This window comes from Arvicola amphibius, chromosome 4, assembly GCF_903992535.2.
Source record: "Arvicola amphibius chromosome 4, mArvAmp1.2, whole genome shotgun sequence".
Classification (NCBI taxonomy): Eukaryota; Metazoa; Chordata; class Mammalia; order Rodentia; family Cricetidae; genus Arvicola; species Arvicola amphibius.
In genome coordinates, this window is record NC_052050.1 from 37,887,149 (window position 1) to 37,902,685 (window position 15,537).

Genomic DNA, 15,537 nt, shown 5'->3' on the forward strand with positions numbered 1-15,537 from the left:
ATGTAGCTTGCCAGGACTGGGAGAGACTGCAGCTGTCACATCATAGCATCAATACTCACAGATGGAGGAAGGAAACTTATCGGCTGAAGCCTGCTGTGAGAACTTATTATTAATCTTTCCTTTTTTTTTTTTTTTTGAGGTTCAAGGAATTGAACCCAGGGGCTTCATACATGCTGGGCAAGAGTTCTACCATTAGGCTACACCTCCTACTGCTGTTCAACTTTAAAATAGGAGCTAGCAGATAGCTCAGTAAGGGCACCTGCCACCAAGCCAGACACAACCTGAGTTAAATCTCCAGGACCCACATGGTAAAAGGAGATAAAAATCAACTTGTGCAAGCTGTTTTCTGACTGCCCCCTCCTCATGTGCACACTCGCACTGCGGAATGCACTGAGGTCCTTGTGCTCACAGATGAGCTCCAGGGGAACCTGGACTGTCAAACAAACACACAGGGTTGTTCCTGCAAATGAGAGGATGCATACATAACCTGTTACCTACCCAGAAGGCTGGGAGCAGACATGGTTAAGAGCCTGGTGACCTTTTCGCTAGTCATGTGACCATACCATATCCTCCCAAATCCCTTATCAGGAGCTTGCTTTTCTTGTCAGTCTATAGAACCTATCTTTATGGAAGTGTCACAGGTGCTTTACAAAGAGTTCTGATGTAGTCCCGTCTGATCTTTATTTCCGAACCGTGTTCTTGTCTCCTGCAGCTTGGTTACTCTGCTGGCTGTGAAGGTCACAGAGACCCACTCTCACACTACACATGTATACACTAAATAAATCATGTAAAAAGCCCCTTTAAAACACATTTAATAGAAACTGTACTATGTTCTAAGATTATGAAGGCAGGACTATATTAGTTAAAGTAACACCCCAAATCCTAGACTAGCAGGCTGTAGAAGCACTAGTAACAGCATAAAAACTTCAGGTTAGCTGCAAATTGGAAATAACTAGAGTCACAGCTGTGCCTATGTACTGTCTGGTTTATGATCTAACCTTACGTGGACAAAAGGAAGACACGTGGCTGTTGAGATGCTGAAGAGAACAGGTCACTGAGCACCGACACTATCTCTAGGCAGTCCACCAGGGAAGCATCATATACAGAAGGGACAGAAACTGTCAGCAAAACAATAGATTCTGAGTATTTACTTTCCAATTCTTTCAGTGGTTACTGGAAACAAAGGCCACTTCTAAGCCAAGGACCACTGTTCATTTACACACCTTTCAAAAATATTGGTCAATATTTTTCTTAGTTTCTAAACTATAATAGACTCTCTAACTATATTCACCAGTAACCCCACATCTTTTTTTTTCTGTCTGTTTGTTTTTTGTTTTTCTCTTAAAATAGTAAGACTGACAACTACAACGCTTTCCCTTAAACCAGGCTTTCCTGAAATGGAACAAAAGGGAAAGCAAAGCCAGGTGTGGTAGACACCTGTAACTCCAGTTACTCAGGATGCTCAGGAAGGATTGTGAGTTGAAGGCTAGACTGTGCAACATAGGGAAAATTATCTTAAGACAATATAAGAACATAAATAAAAGGGGAAATGAGTTCAGATTCAGTACATTTTCATTATATGCCACCATGGAGATAGAGAGGAGGATTTTAAGATAATAAACACTGATAGTATTCCTGCAAATACTCAAACCCCTACCACTGCCAGTGTAGTGTGAATTCTATCAGAAACAGACAGGCTTTAAAACAGAAGAAGAGTAAACAAAAGCTATCCTTGCAAGTGTAGGATTTTCTATTCTCACTAAGAATGGAACCTGTGGTCTTGGGCATGTTAGACAAGAGCTCTGCCGTGGAGATACAGCCCAAGCCCCAGGACAGTAGCCTTTACACATGCATGCTCATGGGGCTTGCAAAGCATCTCTTTTCTACTTGGTCTATGTATATATTTTGTTCTGTTTTTCTTTGTTTTTAGGTGGTGAGAATTTAATCCCAGGCCTTAAACATGATAGGAAGAGTTATATCACCATGCTATACTCCAAGACCTCAATTTTTATTTCAGTAACTAATGGTTTTCGTATTATGAAGCTTGAATAACCTACACTTTTTTTTAAAATTTTATATCTTATAAAACATATCACTAGAGAAAAACATAAGAGAGTATTATAAGTAAATAAGTATAAGTAAATGTGAATGAGACTCTACAACAGACCAGTCCAGCTCAGGAAAATCCCAGAGTTCTCTTTAACTTGAACCTATAATGTACATTCAAGTTTGTGTAGAGATTTTTTCAGGATAATGAGAACAGAGGGACTGGAAAGACCTTACCTGTTTTGTAATGAAAATTCAACACTCTCTAAATACCTAAAGATCATAGAGTTAAAGCTGTTTCCAACCATGTAACAAACTAGAAGTCTCCAACAGATTTCATTTTTCTATTATTCACTTATAACTTATAATTATGCTAGAACTGGGTATGATTTTAATAAGAGTCTGGGGCTGGAGAGATGGTTCAGGGGTTAAGAGCACTGGCTACTCTTTCAGAGAACCTAGGTTCAAATCCCAGCACCCACATGTCAGCTCACAACTCTCTATAATCCAACTCCAAGTGATCTGACACCCTCACACAGGCATACAAGGAAACAATACAAAAACAAAATATCCTCATGCGTGTGTGTTTATTTATGTGCATGCGCCACAGGGTACATAAGTGGAGGTTGGAGGACACTTGCAAGAATTTGTTCTCTCCTTCCATTATGTGGGTTCCAGGGATCTAACTTAGGTTTGTCTTGTTTCAAGGACCTTTACTGGCTGAACTATTTTGCTGGCTCAAAAAAGAATTTTTAAGAAGGTATAATCAGTCTTCTAAGCAAATACAGAAATATAAATCACATTTTTTTTATTTTTATTTATTTATTTTTTTTTTGGTTTTTCGAGACAGGGTTTCTCTGCAGCTTTTAGAGCCTGTCCTGGAGCTAGCTCTTGTAGACCAGGCTGGTCTCGAACTCACAGAGATCCGCCTGCCTCTGCCTCCCGAGTGCTGGGATTAAAGGCGTGCGCCACCACCGCCCGGCTATAAATCACATTTAAGGCTGAGGCTATGGTTAAATTGGTAGAGTGCTTGTCTCAAATTCACAAAGCCCTGGGTTCAGTTCCCAGCACCACATAAACTGGAAGTGGTAGCATAAGCCCATAAACTCAGATGTTCAAGGTGATCTGAGCTGGCTGAAATACATAAATTCTGTTATAACTAAAGAAGAATAAAACATTTTAGTCATAAATCCATAAAGGAAGTGAAAACTTAAGAGAATAACATCTTAAGAGAAAGCACACAGATTGGGCAATAAAACCATGGAATCCTTAGACAGTTAGGAACTAAATCCTTAAGTGGTTAGCACTCTGGACTTGTATGGTGGGGTAGGGCCATTTAAAAGAGAAGACTGGGAATGGAAATGCAGTCTGTCTGGTGAGCTTAAGGTCCTGAGCTCAACCCACAGTGAAGCTCTATTTAAAAACAAAGAAAAAAAGAGGTTGGGTAGTATCCTTTAACACAACACTTAGGAAGCAGAGGCAGGCAGATTTCTAGGCCAGCCTGGTCTACAGAGTGAGTTCCAGGACAGCCAGGGCTACACACAGAGAAACCATGTCTTGAAAAACTAAAGAAGAAAGAAAAGAGGATTATGATGCCATCAACAGACCTAAATTTCCATTCCTTTCCCATTCTGGCAGATAGCACCTGAGGCCTTAGCTCTATGTAAAACGGGAAGATTAACTCCTTTAGAGAGGACCGAAACACTGAGGGTTGGCCAGTTAAGTGGCATTACAGACTGAATGTTAAGACTTGTCTTTTCCTAAAACCTGGCAGAGTCATTAAGGTACACTCGGGATATTTAGAGACATCTAAAAAAGAATCAAGACAGTTTAAGAAAAAGGAAAAGATTTAAAACAACAACAACAAAGACCATAAAAATCAACCGATTTTAAGAACAGAGAAACAAAACCAAGCCTTCTCCCCAACAATAGCCACAATGATCTAAGAGATGATTTCAAAAGGCATTAGAGTTTTAGGAGAAAAGAAATGTAATAGGACGGGGGGGGGGGGGAGTAAAGATTAAGAACCAACCCAAATTTGAGCAAAATGATCAACTCAGAGATTCCAGAATCTACATGCTCCTAGTCAGGTGAATATAAGACAAAAGATGAAGGGCAGAGAGGTGATGTGGGATTCCCCTCTGTATGCTGAATTGGTTAATAAAGAAGCTGGCTTGGCCTGATAGGGTAGAACAGAGCTAGGCGGGGAAAGCTAAACTGAATGCTGGCAAAAAGAAGGTAGAGGCAGAGAGAAGCCACGGAGCTGCCAGAGACAGACATGCCAAAACTTTGGTGGTAAGCCACATTCACATGGAAATATGCAGATTAATGGAGATGGGTTAGTTTAGGATATGAGTTAGCCAGAAATATGCTTAAGCTATTGGCCAAACAGTATTACAAATAATATAGTTTTTGTGTGGTTATTTCGGGACTGAGCAGCGAGGAACAAACAAGTGGCTCTCCTACAACAGGTAGGCTACAAAGAAGAGCTCTCTGCACTACCCAATCTAGCAACTATTTTATATGGAGTAGAGAAATAGAGATGTTTACTTAATTTTTTTTCTTTTTTTTGTTTTTTGAGACAGGGTTTCTCTGCAGCTTTTTTAGAGCCTGTCCTGGAACTAGCTCTTGTAGACCAGGCTGGCCTCGAACTCACAGAGATCCGCCTGCCTCTGCCTCCCGAGTGCTGGGATTAAAGGCGTGCGCCACCACCGCCCGGCCCTTAATTTTAATTTATATAACCACACTGTAAAGTGAAGGCTTTTTGGCAGCGGGACCAGGAGGGATAGAAACGTGCATCTACATCATGTGCAGGCTAATGACTAATCTATTAAGCAGTACAACTAAAGAGGATTGCGGCTGTAGCTTCACCGTACAACACTGACTTAGTGAGCCACAAGCTCCTCAGCTTGATCACCAACCTACCACCTCCCAAACACAACAAACAATATGGTAGAAGCTTACAAAGATAGCAACTACCCTTCATAATAAATTTTCCCAATTTAAATAAATAGCAACAGTAAAACCAAAACAAGGGACTATGGATGCAGCTCAGTGGTAGAATGGTCACCTAGTATGTACAAGACTCTGCGTCTGAGTCCCAGAAATGGAAAACAAAACAGTTTGGACACCAAGACAAATTAGGAATTTGAACATTAAATGGATATTTGGCTGTCAAGAAATTCTTGGTAATATTTAAAGATATGAGAATAATTATTGTAGGGTGTGTGTGTGTGGGTGTGTGTGCACATGCGCGCACGCGCGTGCGCACGTGCGCAGGCCAAATACTAATGTTGGGTGTCTTCCTTAATCGTTGTTGTGGTTTGAATATTAAATATTCACTGCTGCTGGTGCAACTGTGGGAAGGCTGTGGAACTTTTAGGAGGTGGAGTCTTGCTGGAAGAAGTGGGCTATTAGGACTGAACCTTGAGACTGTATGTATGGCCCCTCCTCATTTCCTGTTCATGCTGATTTCCGATGTAAGTCAGCTTCTTGCTCCTGCCTGCTGCCATGTCCTTCCCAACATGGTGGGCTATATCTTTCAGAAACTATGAGCCAAAGTTTGTGTTTGTTAATATATTTTGTCATGGCAGTAAGAATGTAACTATGACATGTTCCAACTTTTTTTAGACAGGGTCTCACTATATAGTCCTGGCTGATCTGGCTCTCTTATGAAGAACAGATTCGCCTTGAGCGCCACCTGCCTCTGTTTCCTGAGTGCTGAGATTAAAGATCAAATCACTCTGCCTGGTTCCAACTTATATTTTAATACAGACTCTCTCACTGACTGGCTAGACTGTATGGCCAGCACGCCATGGAGCCCCATCACCTCCCGTCGCTGGAATCACTGGCACTGTTGTCATGCCCAGGTCCTCACGTTCTTTACCCACTAAGCCGTTTTCCTAGCCCTATCACCCTACTGTGGTTCTTTTTTTTTTAGAATTTTTTTTTGTTTTTGAATATATATGACAAAATTCATACAGATGAAATGATACCAATGTCTGGGGTTTGCTTTAGAAAAATGGAGTAGTCTGGAAAGGATGGGGAACCTATATAAAACTTCACTGGTGAAGTACAGGGTATAGAACAGGATGAAGAACTATAAAGACTTCAGAGTAGACATAAAATGATTCTTAACCTAGAATTGATACAAAAAGTGTTAAACAAGTGCGAAGACAACAGGTGAAACCTTAGGGCAGGAGAAATGGCTCAGCGGTTAAGAGCACTGGCTGTTCTTCCAGAGGCCTTGGGTTCAATTCCCAGCACCCATATAGTGACTCAAAACTGTCTGAAATTCTAGTATATCCAACAACCTCTTCTGGCCTTCATAGGCACCACACACATGGCACACAGATACACACTCATATACCTTAAAAAAAAATGGTGTCTCCAAAAATTTATTTCCCTAGTCTCAGGAAGATCTGTTTTATCAAAATGAAAAAAAAATAAACCAAGAAAATGAAACTAAAATGCGGAGAGCCTGTGGAGGAGATGAGGGTGGTGCTGCATGGTGTCAGGGTGACAGCAGCAGTCTGCATGGAGACAGGCTTTAAAACTTGAGAAGAGACTTCAAGAGAGGCAAGCTGACAAGACCATGGTGGAGGATGTCAGCTCCATCCATAACACTTTGGAATGAATTGTGCTTAAGAACATGAAAGAAGACACTAAATTATTGATTTATAAGAAGTTTTGTGGGGAAAAAAATCACACCTTATTATATGGTTCAACATGACTGCATCTTAACAACAGTAATCACTGACTGAAGCAAATTTCAAGGTGACCAGGAAGATGGAATGTGGGAAATAAGCATGCAGATGAGAACAGCAAGGCGGAGAGGACCTCTTAAAACCCAGAAGTTCCAATGGACAATGTTTTATTTACAGAAGCAAATAGCAAAAGGATCAACTAGAAGAGGCAAAAGAGGTTGCTTTTATGGAGAACTGGGGCCACACTGGGGAAAGAAGGCCGGGGCCTGAGTTTTCCCTGTAGAATCAGTTTTTGTTTTTTGGAGACGTTATTCTCACACTTTAGCTTAAGTTATTTATTCAGCTCATCTGAAGCTCACTATGTAGCCCAGGCTAGCCTTATACTTGCTGCAAGTCTCCTGCTTAACCCATACTGGTGCTGAGGTTAGAGACACCACGTCCAACCCAAATGACTCTTTAAGTGATACTTACATAACCCTGCTAAAAAGTATCCTGAAATAATGACGCCATCAATATTCTCATGCACAGCACCATGAAAAAGGAAGCCATGTAGCCATGGGAACTCTAAGGCATGTCACAACTCCATTGTCTCTGTTCAGGCTCTGACTTGAAGAAGCAGTTACTTGCCAGTGAGTATACTGAGAAAATGTTCCTAAGCAACTAACACACGAAGAATGGAAACAATGACACTGGAGTCAACTAAACACATTTAGAGAAAAATTATCTAGAGACTTGTTAAGGTTTTTGTTTTATTTAAATAGAGGGAATAATCTTTTCTTTTTTAAGGATATAATTATCTGATATAAATAAACTCAAAAGAATTCTGCAGTGGGGCAAATTTTACTTTGTATGCTATTCATAAGCTGGATTTAGAGGCCGTGTCTGTGTGTGTGTGTGTGTGTGTGTGTGACAGAGAGAGAGAGAGAGAGAGAGAGAGAGAGAGAGACTGTTGTGGAGCAAATCTAGAGTTTTACACACAGTAGGCAAGAACTCTGCCACTGAATTATATCCTCAATCTCACAAGAGCTTTTCAGCCAGCCCTGGAATGGCAGTAAAATCATTCCAGGTTCAGATCTCTACCAGAGATTCATCCTGTATCTGCAGCACAATGATTGACTTTCTACTTTTAGAAGTAATCGAGGCTGGGGAGACAGCTCAGTCAGTATAGCGCTTACTTTGCAAGCATGAGGACCTGGTTTTGATGACCAGAAACCATTAAAACACAAACATGCATGGGGTAGAATGCTTTCAATACCAGCAGTGGGAAGACAGGCAAAGACAGGCAGAACCCTAGGGCTCTCTCGTCTCCTAGCTTAGCCTGCTTGATGAGCTCTGGGCCAATGAAAGACTGTGTCCTAAAACAAAGTGTTCTCCTGAGGAAAATGACACCGGGGTTGACCCCTGATCTACACTCACATAGAGGCACAGCAGGCCTGGGAGATGGCTCAGTTGGTAAAGACCTGGTGTCTAGGTCTGAGCATCTGAGTTTGATCCTTAGCCACATAAGAAAGCCACCTATGGTGGCATGTGTTTGTAAGTCAAACACTTTGGAAACAAAGTAGATAGCTGGAGCTCATCAGACAACCAGACCAGCTGAATCAAAAAGCTCCAAGTGAATCTATCTCAAAATACAAGGTGGATGACAACCACTGGCTTCCATATTCACACGCACACATGTATGCATATTATACACACCACGCACAAATACAGGTGAAGAAATGGTATATTTTTTAACTTAAACTATTTCATACTATAACAAATGGTAGTTTATTGAACATTTTAATGAATAACTTTTGTGACAGTACTATAGTAAGCTTGGGCTACTTGGCCTAGTCTTAAGTTAAATGTAACTCTTCGTGTTCACAGCAGGACAAGAGCAGAATGGAAGCTAAACTCTGCAATCCCTCACCCACTCCAGCTTTCTATTCGCCTTGTCTCCCAGCAGACATTGATAGTGTTCAGAGGGGATGAAAGCTTTTCTCTTCAAGGTTTTATCTTTACCACTGACAAGTGACAATTAATAAGAGTCACAATTATGCTATCCCTGAGAGAAAAGGGCCCACGAGGAAAACTTGGAGAATCAGTAGTTGACTGGAATGGAATTGGAGGTGGGTTGGGTTGTGTTCACTAGGCAAGTGATAGGCCTAACCTTTAGACACAGTCTTTCACAGACTGCTTTTTATAACAGCAGGTATGTGAAAAATAACTTACTAGAGAAGATCCACCTTCTTTTAGGAGGGTTCCTATCAGGGATTCAGTAAATTAGAAATGCAAATAGGAAAGTGAATTAACAATTCCTTTGTTTTCTTTTAGGAACCAAACACTTGCCCTAGTTTCTGTGACCCAAATATCCTTCCTTCCTACTTCTGAAGGGAAGCATTCGTGCATGCATGCCGACTGTCCTAGACATCATGCTTGGGGCTTACTGGGCCAATGGGAGGTTGGCCTCCAAGAAGAGAACAGATGCATATCTGGGTTAGTTACTTGAAGACTGTGAGCTGGAAACGCCCTTAACACATTACTTTCCCCGTAGTAACAGCCAATTCTATCTAGGGAGTAACTCTAGTTTTCTTCTTCTAGTCTCAGCCAAATTACATTCTGACTCACTTGCCTACTCTAAAAAATTCTTACTCAGTGCTAAGAAAAGCAACAATCAGCCACTGTGGCAACAAGGTAGTCAGGGAACTGGCAGACAATTGTGCTGGTGTCCCACTACTGAAGAATGTTTAGTCTGAAGTGCAACATAATAGCTTGTTTTATCAATAGTAGTCACATCCTACATGGGTATTTCTAGAACACCAAGCAATGTGATCCATCTGTCTGGACTGGAAAGTGCATGGTTAATAATAAATTTTTTTCACCATGTTAAATATATTTTAGTCTCATTCAAATACTCTGTCATTTCAATTTCCAGGCAGGGATATCCTACATTAAGGCTTAAGTCTACAACAGCGCATCTTCTTCCTTTTCTCCTTTCCACTGACCAAGTGTAAGCTAATTATCAACATATTGTCCCTTCAGGTGGGAGTCTTTTGTTTTTAAATAATTTATTTTTATTTTATTTACATTGGTGTTTTGCCTGCATGTATGTGTGAAGGTGTCAGATCTTGGAGTTACAGACAATTGTTGGCTGCCATGTGGGTCCTAGGAACTGAACTCAGGGCCTCTGAAAGAGCAGTGTTCTTAACGGCTGAGCCATCTCTCCAGCCCCCAGGAGTCTTCTTTTAAAAAAGATTTATTACTTTTATGTGTATGAGTATTTACCTGTATACATGTATGTGTACCATGTGTGTGCAATGCCTACAGAGGCCAGAAGAGGGTGACAGATCCCCTGGAACTGGAGTTAGAGATAGCTGTGAGTTGCATTGTGGGTGCAGGGAATGGAACTTGGTTCTCTGTTAAATGGAGACAGCAATCTTAACTGTTAATGCATGTGTCTGGTTTCTTGAGTTGGAAATTTTAAATCAGGCATGGTGCTACATGCCTATAATCCTACACTTAGAGGAGGTAGAACCTGGAGAATCAGAAGTTCAAAGTTATTCTCAGCCAAGTTAGGATAAATGAGACTCTCAAAAAAACACTTTAAAATTAGAGTTGAATAACTCTAAGCATAACTTGTTTTCGTTTATTAAAAACTCTTCACCAAAGTGTTACTTCAAACTATTTTGTTACCAACTTTATCATAAGGAAAGAGGTTTCTCCTTCGAGTTTTCTTATTGGAAGGTTGGGTCTTTAGCATCTGGAGTTGAGACAGGGAATGGCCTAGGGGTGAGGGCACTGGGAATGCTGGCCCTTTTAGACATCAAGTAGCTCTTGTGAGAGCTTGTCTAGGTTTTGAAAGAGTAAGTTTTTATTTTAAAAAAATCACTGCCTCTGCTTCTCCTTCACTTTCCTTGTTGTCCTGTCACTTTTCCCTGTCACATGTCATCTACCACAATTCTGTGCAGGATAAAAGGAAGCCAAAGTGCCCTCGCCAGATTAAATGTTGACACCATGCTCTTACACCTGCTGAACTGTAAGCTAAATACTCCTCTGTACATGGGTATTTTATTATAGCAATGGTGAATGAGCAACTGTAGATAGATCATTTTACACATAAAGGAAAATCAGCAAGATACTAATAAACTCTGTGAGTAAAGGAAAACTCTGACCTGCAAGTTATTCAGAGGTTCCATCTTCATGACTGGGCCCAAGGTGTTGAGAGGCAGAGAGACATCAATGCTCTGATTTGGCATCAGTGGAGTATGGATGGCCAAGGGTGTGCTCGGGATGACACCAAAACTAGAGAGAGGAGAAACACTCGGGCATCAGTCAGGAGGCAGAGGTCACACACCTGTGGGTTTCCATAGCTTAATCATAGTGAAAGAACTTTCAAGACACCTAAATAGAAGCCAGAGCAGGGAACAGTGTGCTCTGCTGACCTGCTCCAACATTGGCTATAATCATAGTTTCTAACTATTTCCATCACATGGATTAGAAAGACAGCTGACCTGAGCTAGTGGGAGCTCACAGACTCTGGACTGACAGCTAGGGAGCCTGCATGGGACCAACCTAGGCCCACTGCATGCGGGTGACAACTGTGTAGTTTGGTCTGTTTGTGAGGCCCCTAGCAGTGGTATCAGAACCTGTCCCTGGTGTATGAGCTGGCTTTTGGGAACCTATTCCCCAGTCCAGGATGCCTCACCCAGCCTTGATACAGGGGGAGGAATCAACTTGATATGCCATGTTTTGTTGACTCCCATGTGAGGCCGGCCCCTTTCTGAATGGAGAAGTAGTAGATGGGGGGGGGGATAGATGGGAGGTGGGGGAACAGGAAGAGAGGAGGAAAGAGAAACTGCAGTTAGTATGTAAAAGAAATGAAAAATGTAATTAAAAATAAATAAATAAAAATAATAAAAAGAAAAGAGAGACAATGTTCATGGGCAGGAACTATTGCTGATGCTGATTCTGAAAGATTCTTTTGTGTATCATGTTGCTGGAGGGATAGTTTTTTTTTTTTAAACTGAAAATAGATTTTTCTCTCATATAATATATTCCAACCAGAGTTTCCCTTCTCTCCACTCCTCCCAGCTCCCCAACACTTTCCCTCTCCCCCAGATTCACCTCCCACCCCCATTTCCCTTCAGGAAAGAACAGGCCTCCAAGGGACAACAGCCAAACACAACAAAATAAGATACAGTAAGACAAGACCAAAGTCCTTATATGGAGGTTGGCCAAGGCAACCCAACAGAAGGAAGAGTCCCAAGAACAGGCGAGAGTCAGAGACACCCCTATTCCTACTGTTACAAGTCCCACAAACTTGGCTAACAATAGCCATAACATATATACAGAGGACCTGGTGCAGACCCAGGCAGGCCCCATGTTTGCCACTTCAGTCCCTGTGAGCCCGACATGAGCTTTGCTTAGTTGATTCATTGAGCCATGTTTTCTTGGAGGGACAGATTGGATAAGCATCTCTTTATATATATATATTTTCCATACATAATCTTTTCAGAAAAAGATTTAAGAATCTCCTCTGTGAGTAACCCTAGCACATGGGAGGCTAGGACAGGAGGATTACAAGGAATATTCACTTTGTAAAGCAAAATATGAAAATTAATGTCATGTCACTAGCTTAATAACCCAATTGGTCCGTAGAAAGGTAACAGCATACTTCTTTTTTTGTTGTTGTTGTTGCAGATGGATGGGTGTCTACTCCCAGTAGCACTGATGAAGGGTAGGTACCTTTTCTTTGCCAGTACTTGTCATTTTCTTGATAGCCATTCTGACTGGATGAGACAGACTCTCCAAAATGGTTTTAATCTACTTTCCCCCCATGGCTAAGGACACTGAACAGTTTTACGTCACCATTTTTCTTCACTATGCTTCTTCTTTAAAGAACTAAATGTTCAGCAGGCACTTGACTCCTCAACAGCAAACCTAGGACGTGCACGTCTTACCTATTCTTGTTGAACTGGATGGCAAAGTCCGTCATGTGCTGCAGAGCTTTGTTGGTGAAGTTCATCTCCATAGAGATGTGCCCTTGGCGGTGAGTGAACGTGCCCGAGATCTCCAAGCCTTTAGCCTTTACTGCAGGTAGCCAGACCTGATGAAACACAGCACAAAGCCCAGGAAGGAAGATTTACCTCCACGATGTTTCTTTCCCAACATGTAAGGGAAATCCACCCCCTTGGGAAATTATGGCAATTTTTAGATAATAAATGTGAAGTTTGTATGAAAGGCTTTGAATAAAGCAGTACTTTTTTTTAAAATTCTGAGATCATGCTCAATTATTTATGAGCCAATTTAAAGTAAAAGTCTATGAGCAATTGGCATTTTTTCCTATCTTCTGTTCATCTTGGTCATTTACTGTTTTAAGTTCTGCTGCCAAACGGTTATACAAGTAAAAATCATTCTGATGAGTACCATGCTTCTGTTAAGCTTGAAAAAAGACTCAAAGGGAAGAAATTGAATCTTCTAATGAAAATAGCATGACTGTAATCTTTCAAGACATTTTCAACATTACCAGCACCCTATTAAGGGCAAGGACCATATGTTATGTTATATTTAAATCTATTTCCATTTCTGACAAACAGTTAACGCCTCAGATGTTACTTAAATGCTTTTTCTCCATATAATTGGTTATGTGTCCTTGGCCCCAGAATCTATAATCCTGATTCATGCTACTCAAAAAAGGTAGAAAGTTTATGAGCTATTATGACCCTAACTAGAGAGTTTATAGGTTGTAAATAATCATAATTTACTCAGCCACATGGAAAAGAGAAAATATAAACATAAGATATTTTCATTTATGAGAAGGTTAAAAAAATTAGAAAAAACAAAACGACAAAAAAAAAAAAAAAAAAAAAAAAAAAAACTCCCTGAAAAAACAAACACCAGTTGATCCCTGGGGAAAGGTAGAGTATGGGAGACTTGGTATTCTTTATGATTTGTTGGCAGTAATCTGACACCACCTTAGCAGAGGGCAGATAGGGAAGGTCTGCTTTAAAATGTGAAATAATGACTACTCTTACAAAAGCATACCAGGATATACAAGGATGTTCTCTGCAACATCACAACAAAGAATGAAGGAAGCACCAGGCAGTAACATAAATGCTCATCAACAGGAGAATAATTAATAGGCTAATTTATCAATCTACTGAATACAGCCACTCAACAGAATGTGACAATTATAAAACGACGTAAAGCAGCAAATCCTGGTGCTAGCATTTTCAAAGGGTACAATGTACGGGAATATGCACAGTTTTCCCTTTCCAAACAAAGTTAACAGTGACTATAATATGAAGAAAGGGGACAGGAAAATATTCTGTTTTACATCTGTAAATTATTTAATTGGTCATTTGTAAGTGTAGTTTTTACACTAATAGTGAGTACATTAAATAACTTTTATCTATCTATCTCTATATCTATCTATCTATCTATCTATCTATCTATCTATCTATCTATCTATCTATCTATCTATCTATCTATCTATCCGCTTTTTCAAGACAGGGTTTTTCCGTGTAGCAGACAGGATTTTACTGTATAGCCTTGGATAGCCTGGAACTCAGAGATCCACCTGCCTCTGCCACTTAAGTACTGAGATTAAAGGTGTGTGTCACCACTACTTGGCAATAGTAACTTTTTAAAAAAATGATATTTTAAACACTTACTAACTTTATTATTTTATGTATGTGAGTATTCTGCCTACATGTATGTCTGTGCACCCTGTATTTGTCTAGTCTACTTTAGTTGTGCTATACAATGGCTGTATATACACAAGTAATGACTTTCAGCAGACAACCAGTGTACACTGCTATGGCAGGATTCTTTGTGGAGAACAAGATGGGGAAAGAAAGAAATCAGGGATGCTGGTCCTTAGAAAGAAAGACTAAACTCAGATTGGATGGCTAGTATGTCTCTCAAGAGCCTAAGTGAAACTTCATTTACAGAGTTTCCCATTTTACATTTATGTCGGAGTGACATCAAGCAAGACTGAGACTGGAAGAGTCCTAAAACACACAGCTAAATAAGAACTCGAAAGAAGAGCACTGAAGCTGGGTATAGTGGCTACACTGGTAAGCTGGCATGCATTATATTTGTAAAAAGTGGACTCTGGGAATGAGGGCAGCCTTGTCTCTGACTCAAGCATTTCTCTTAAGTGACCCCCAAAACTCCCTGTCCTAGGTCAGTTTAGCCTCCTGCCTCTAACAGGAGAAAAACAGCAAATAGCTCAGGGTATTTAAAACACCGCATCTCTGAGAACGGAAAGAAGAAGGCAAACTATTTCCAACAGAAGCTACTAATGTCCTCTACCATGGAATAAAAGTACCTGCTTTGGAGCCAGAAGCTAGTCACTCATCTAGAGAAGCCTCTCTGCTTGCCAGGAGCTCCAGCCTCACTAGTTCAGTCCATTCCGCGCTGCGAGCACCTCGTCTGCCGCCTTTTTGCTGGTTCTCCAGCTGCCTCTACTAGAGGCCTGTAGGAGCCTGATGCGATGGTGCTCTGCTGCCTGTTCTTTCACTCTGCTCGCTACATACTTATGAATAAGTTCACTCATTTGAAACCACAAGCATAGCCGGCTATTGTAGATCATTCTTTGTCTAGAATAGTAGCATATTGCTATAATTCTAGCAATATAAATCCAGGAGCTTGATGCAAAAGACCATGAGTTTGAGCTTAGGACACAAAAGAAAAGAGGTATACTAACACCTCTGAAAATCAAATTTGCGGAATTGTACCCCAGAATCCATATACAGTACCAATAAGAAAGGAAAATGAAACAAAGTTTTTTTTAAAAGCCATT

The 15,537-nt window shown here is 40.7% G+C and overlaps 1 protein-coding gene across 3 annotated transcripts in view; it reads right to left on the minus strand.

Annotated features, from left to right (window-relative positions):
• Positions 1–15,537, minus strand: part of Ap2b1 (adaptor related protein complex 2 subunit beta 1) — a 113,336-nt gene that overhangs the window by 28,161 nt on the left and 69,638 nt on the right. For all 3 annotated transcript variants that reach the window (XM_038324822.2, XM_038324823.2, XM_038324821.2), the window contains 2 exons: positions 12,692–12,837; positions 10,904–11,033 (listed from right to left, as the gene is read on the minus strand). In XM_038324822.2, coding sequence (XP_038180750.1) covers positions 10,904–11,033; positions 12,692–12,837 — 276 coding nt within the window. The remainder of the gene's footprint in view (positions 1–10,903; positions 11,034–12,691; positions 12,838–15,537) is intronic.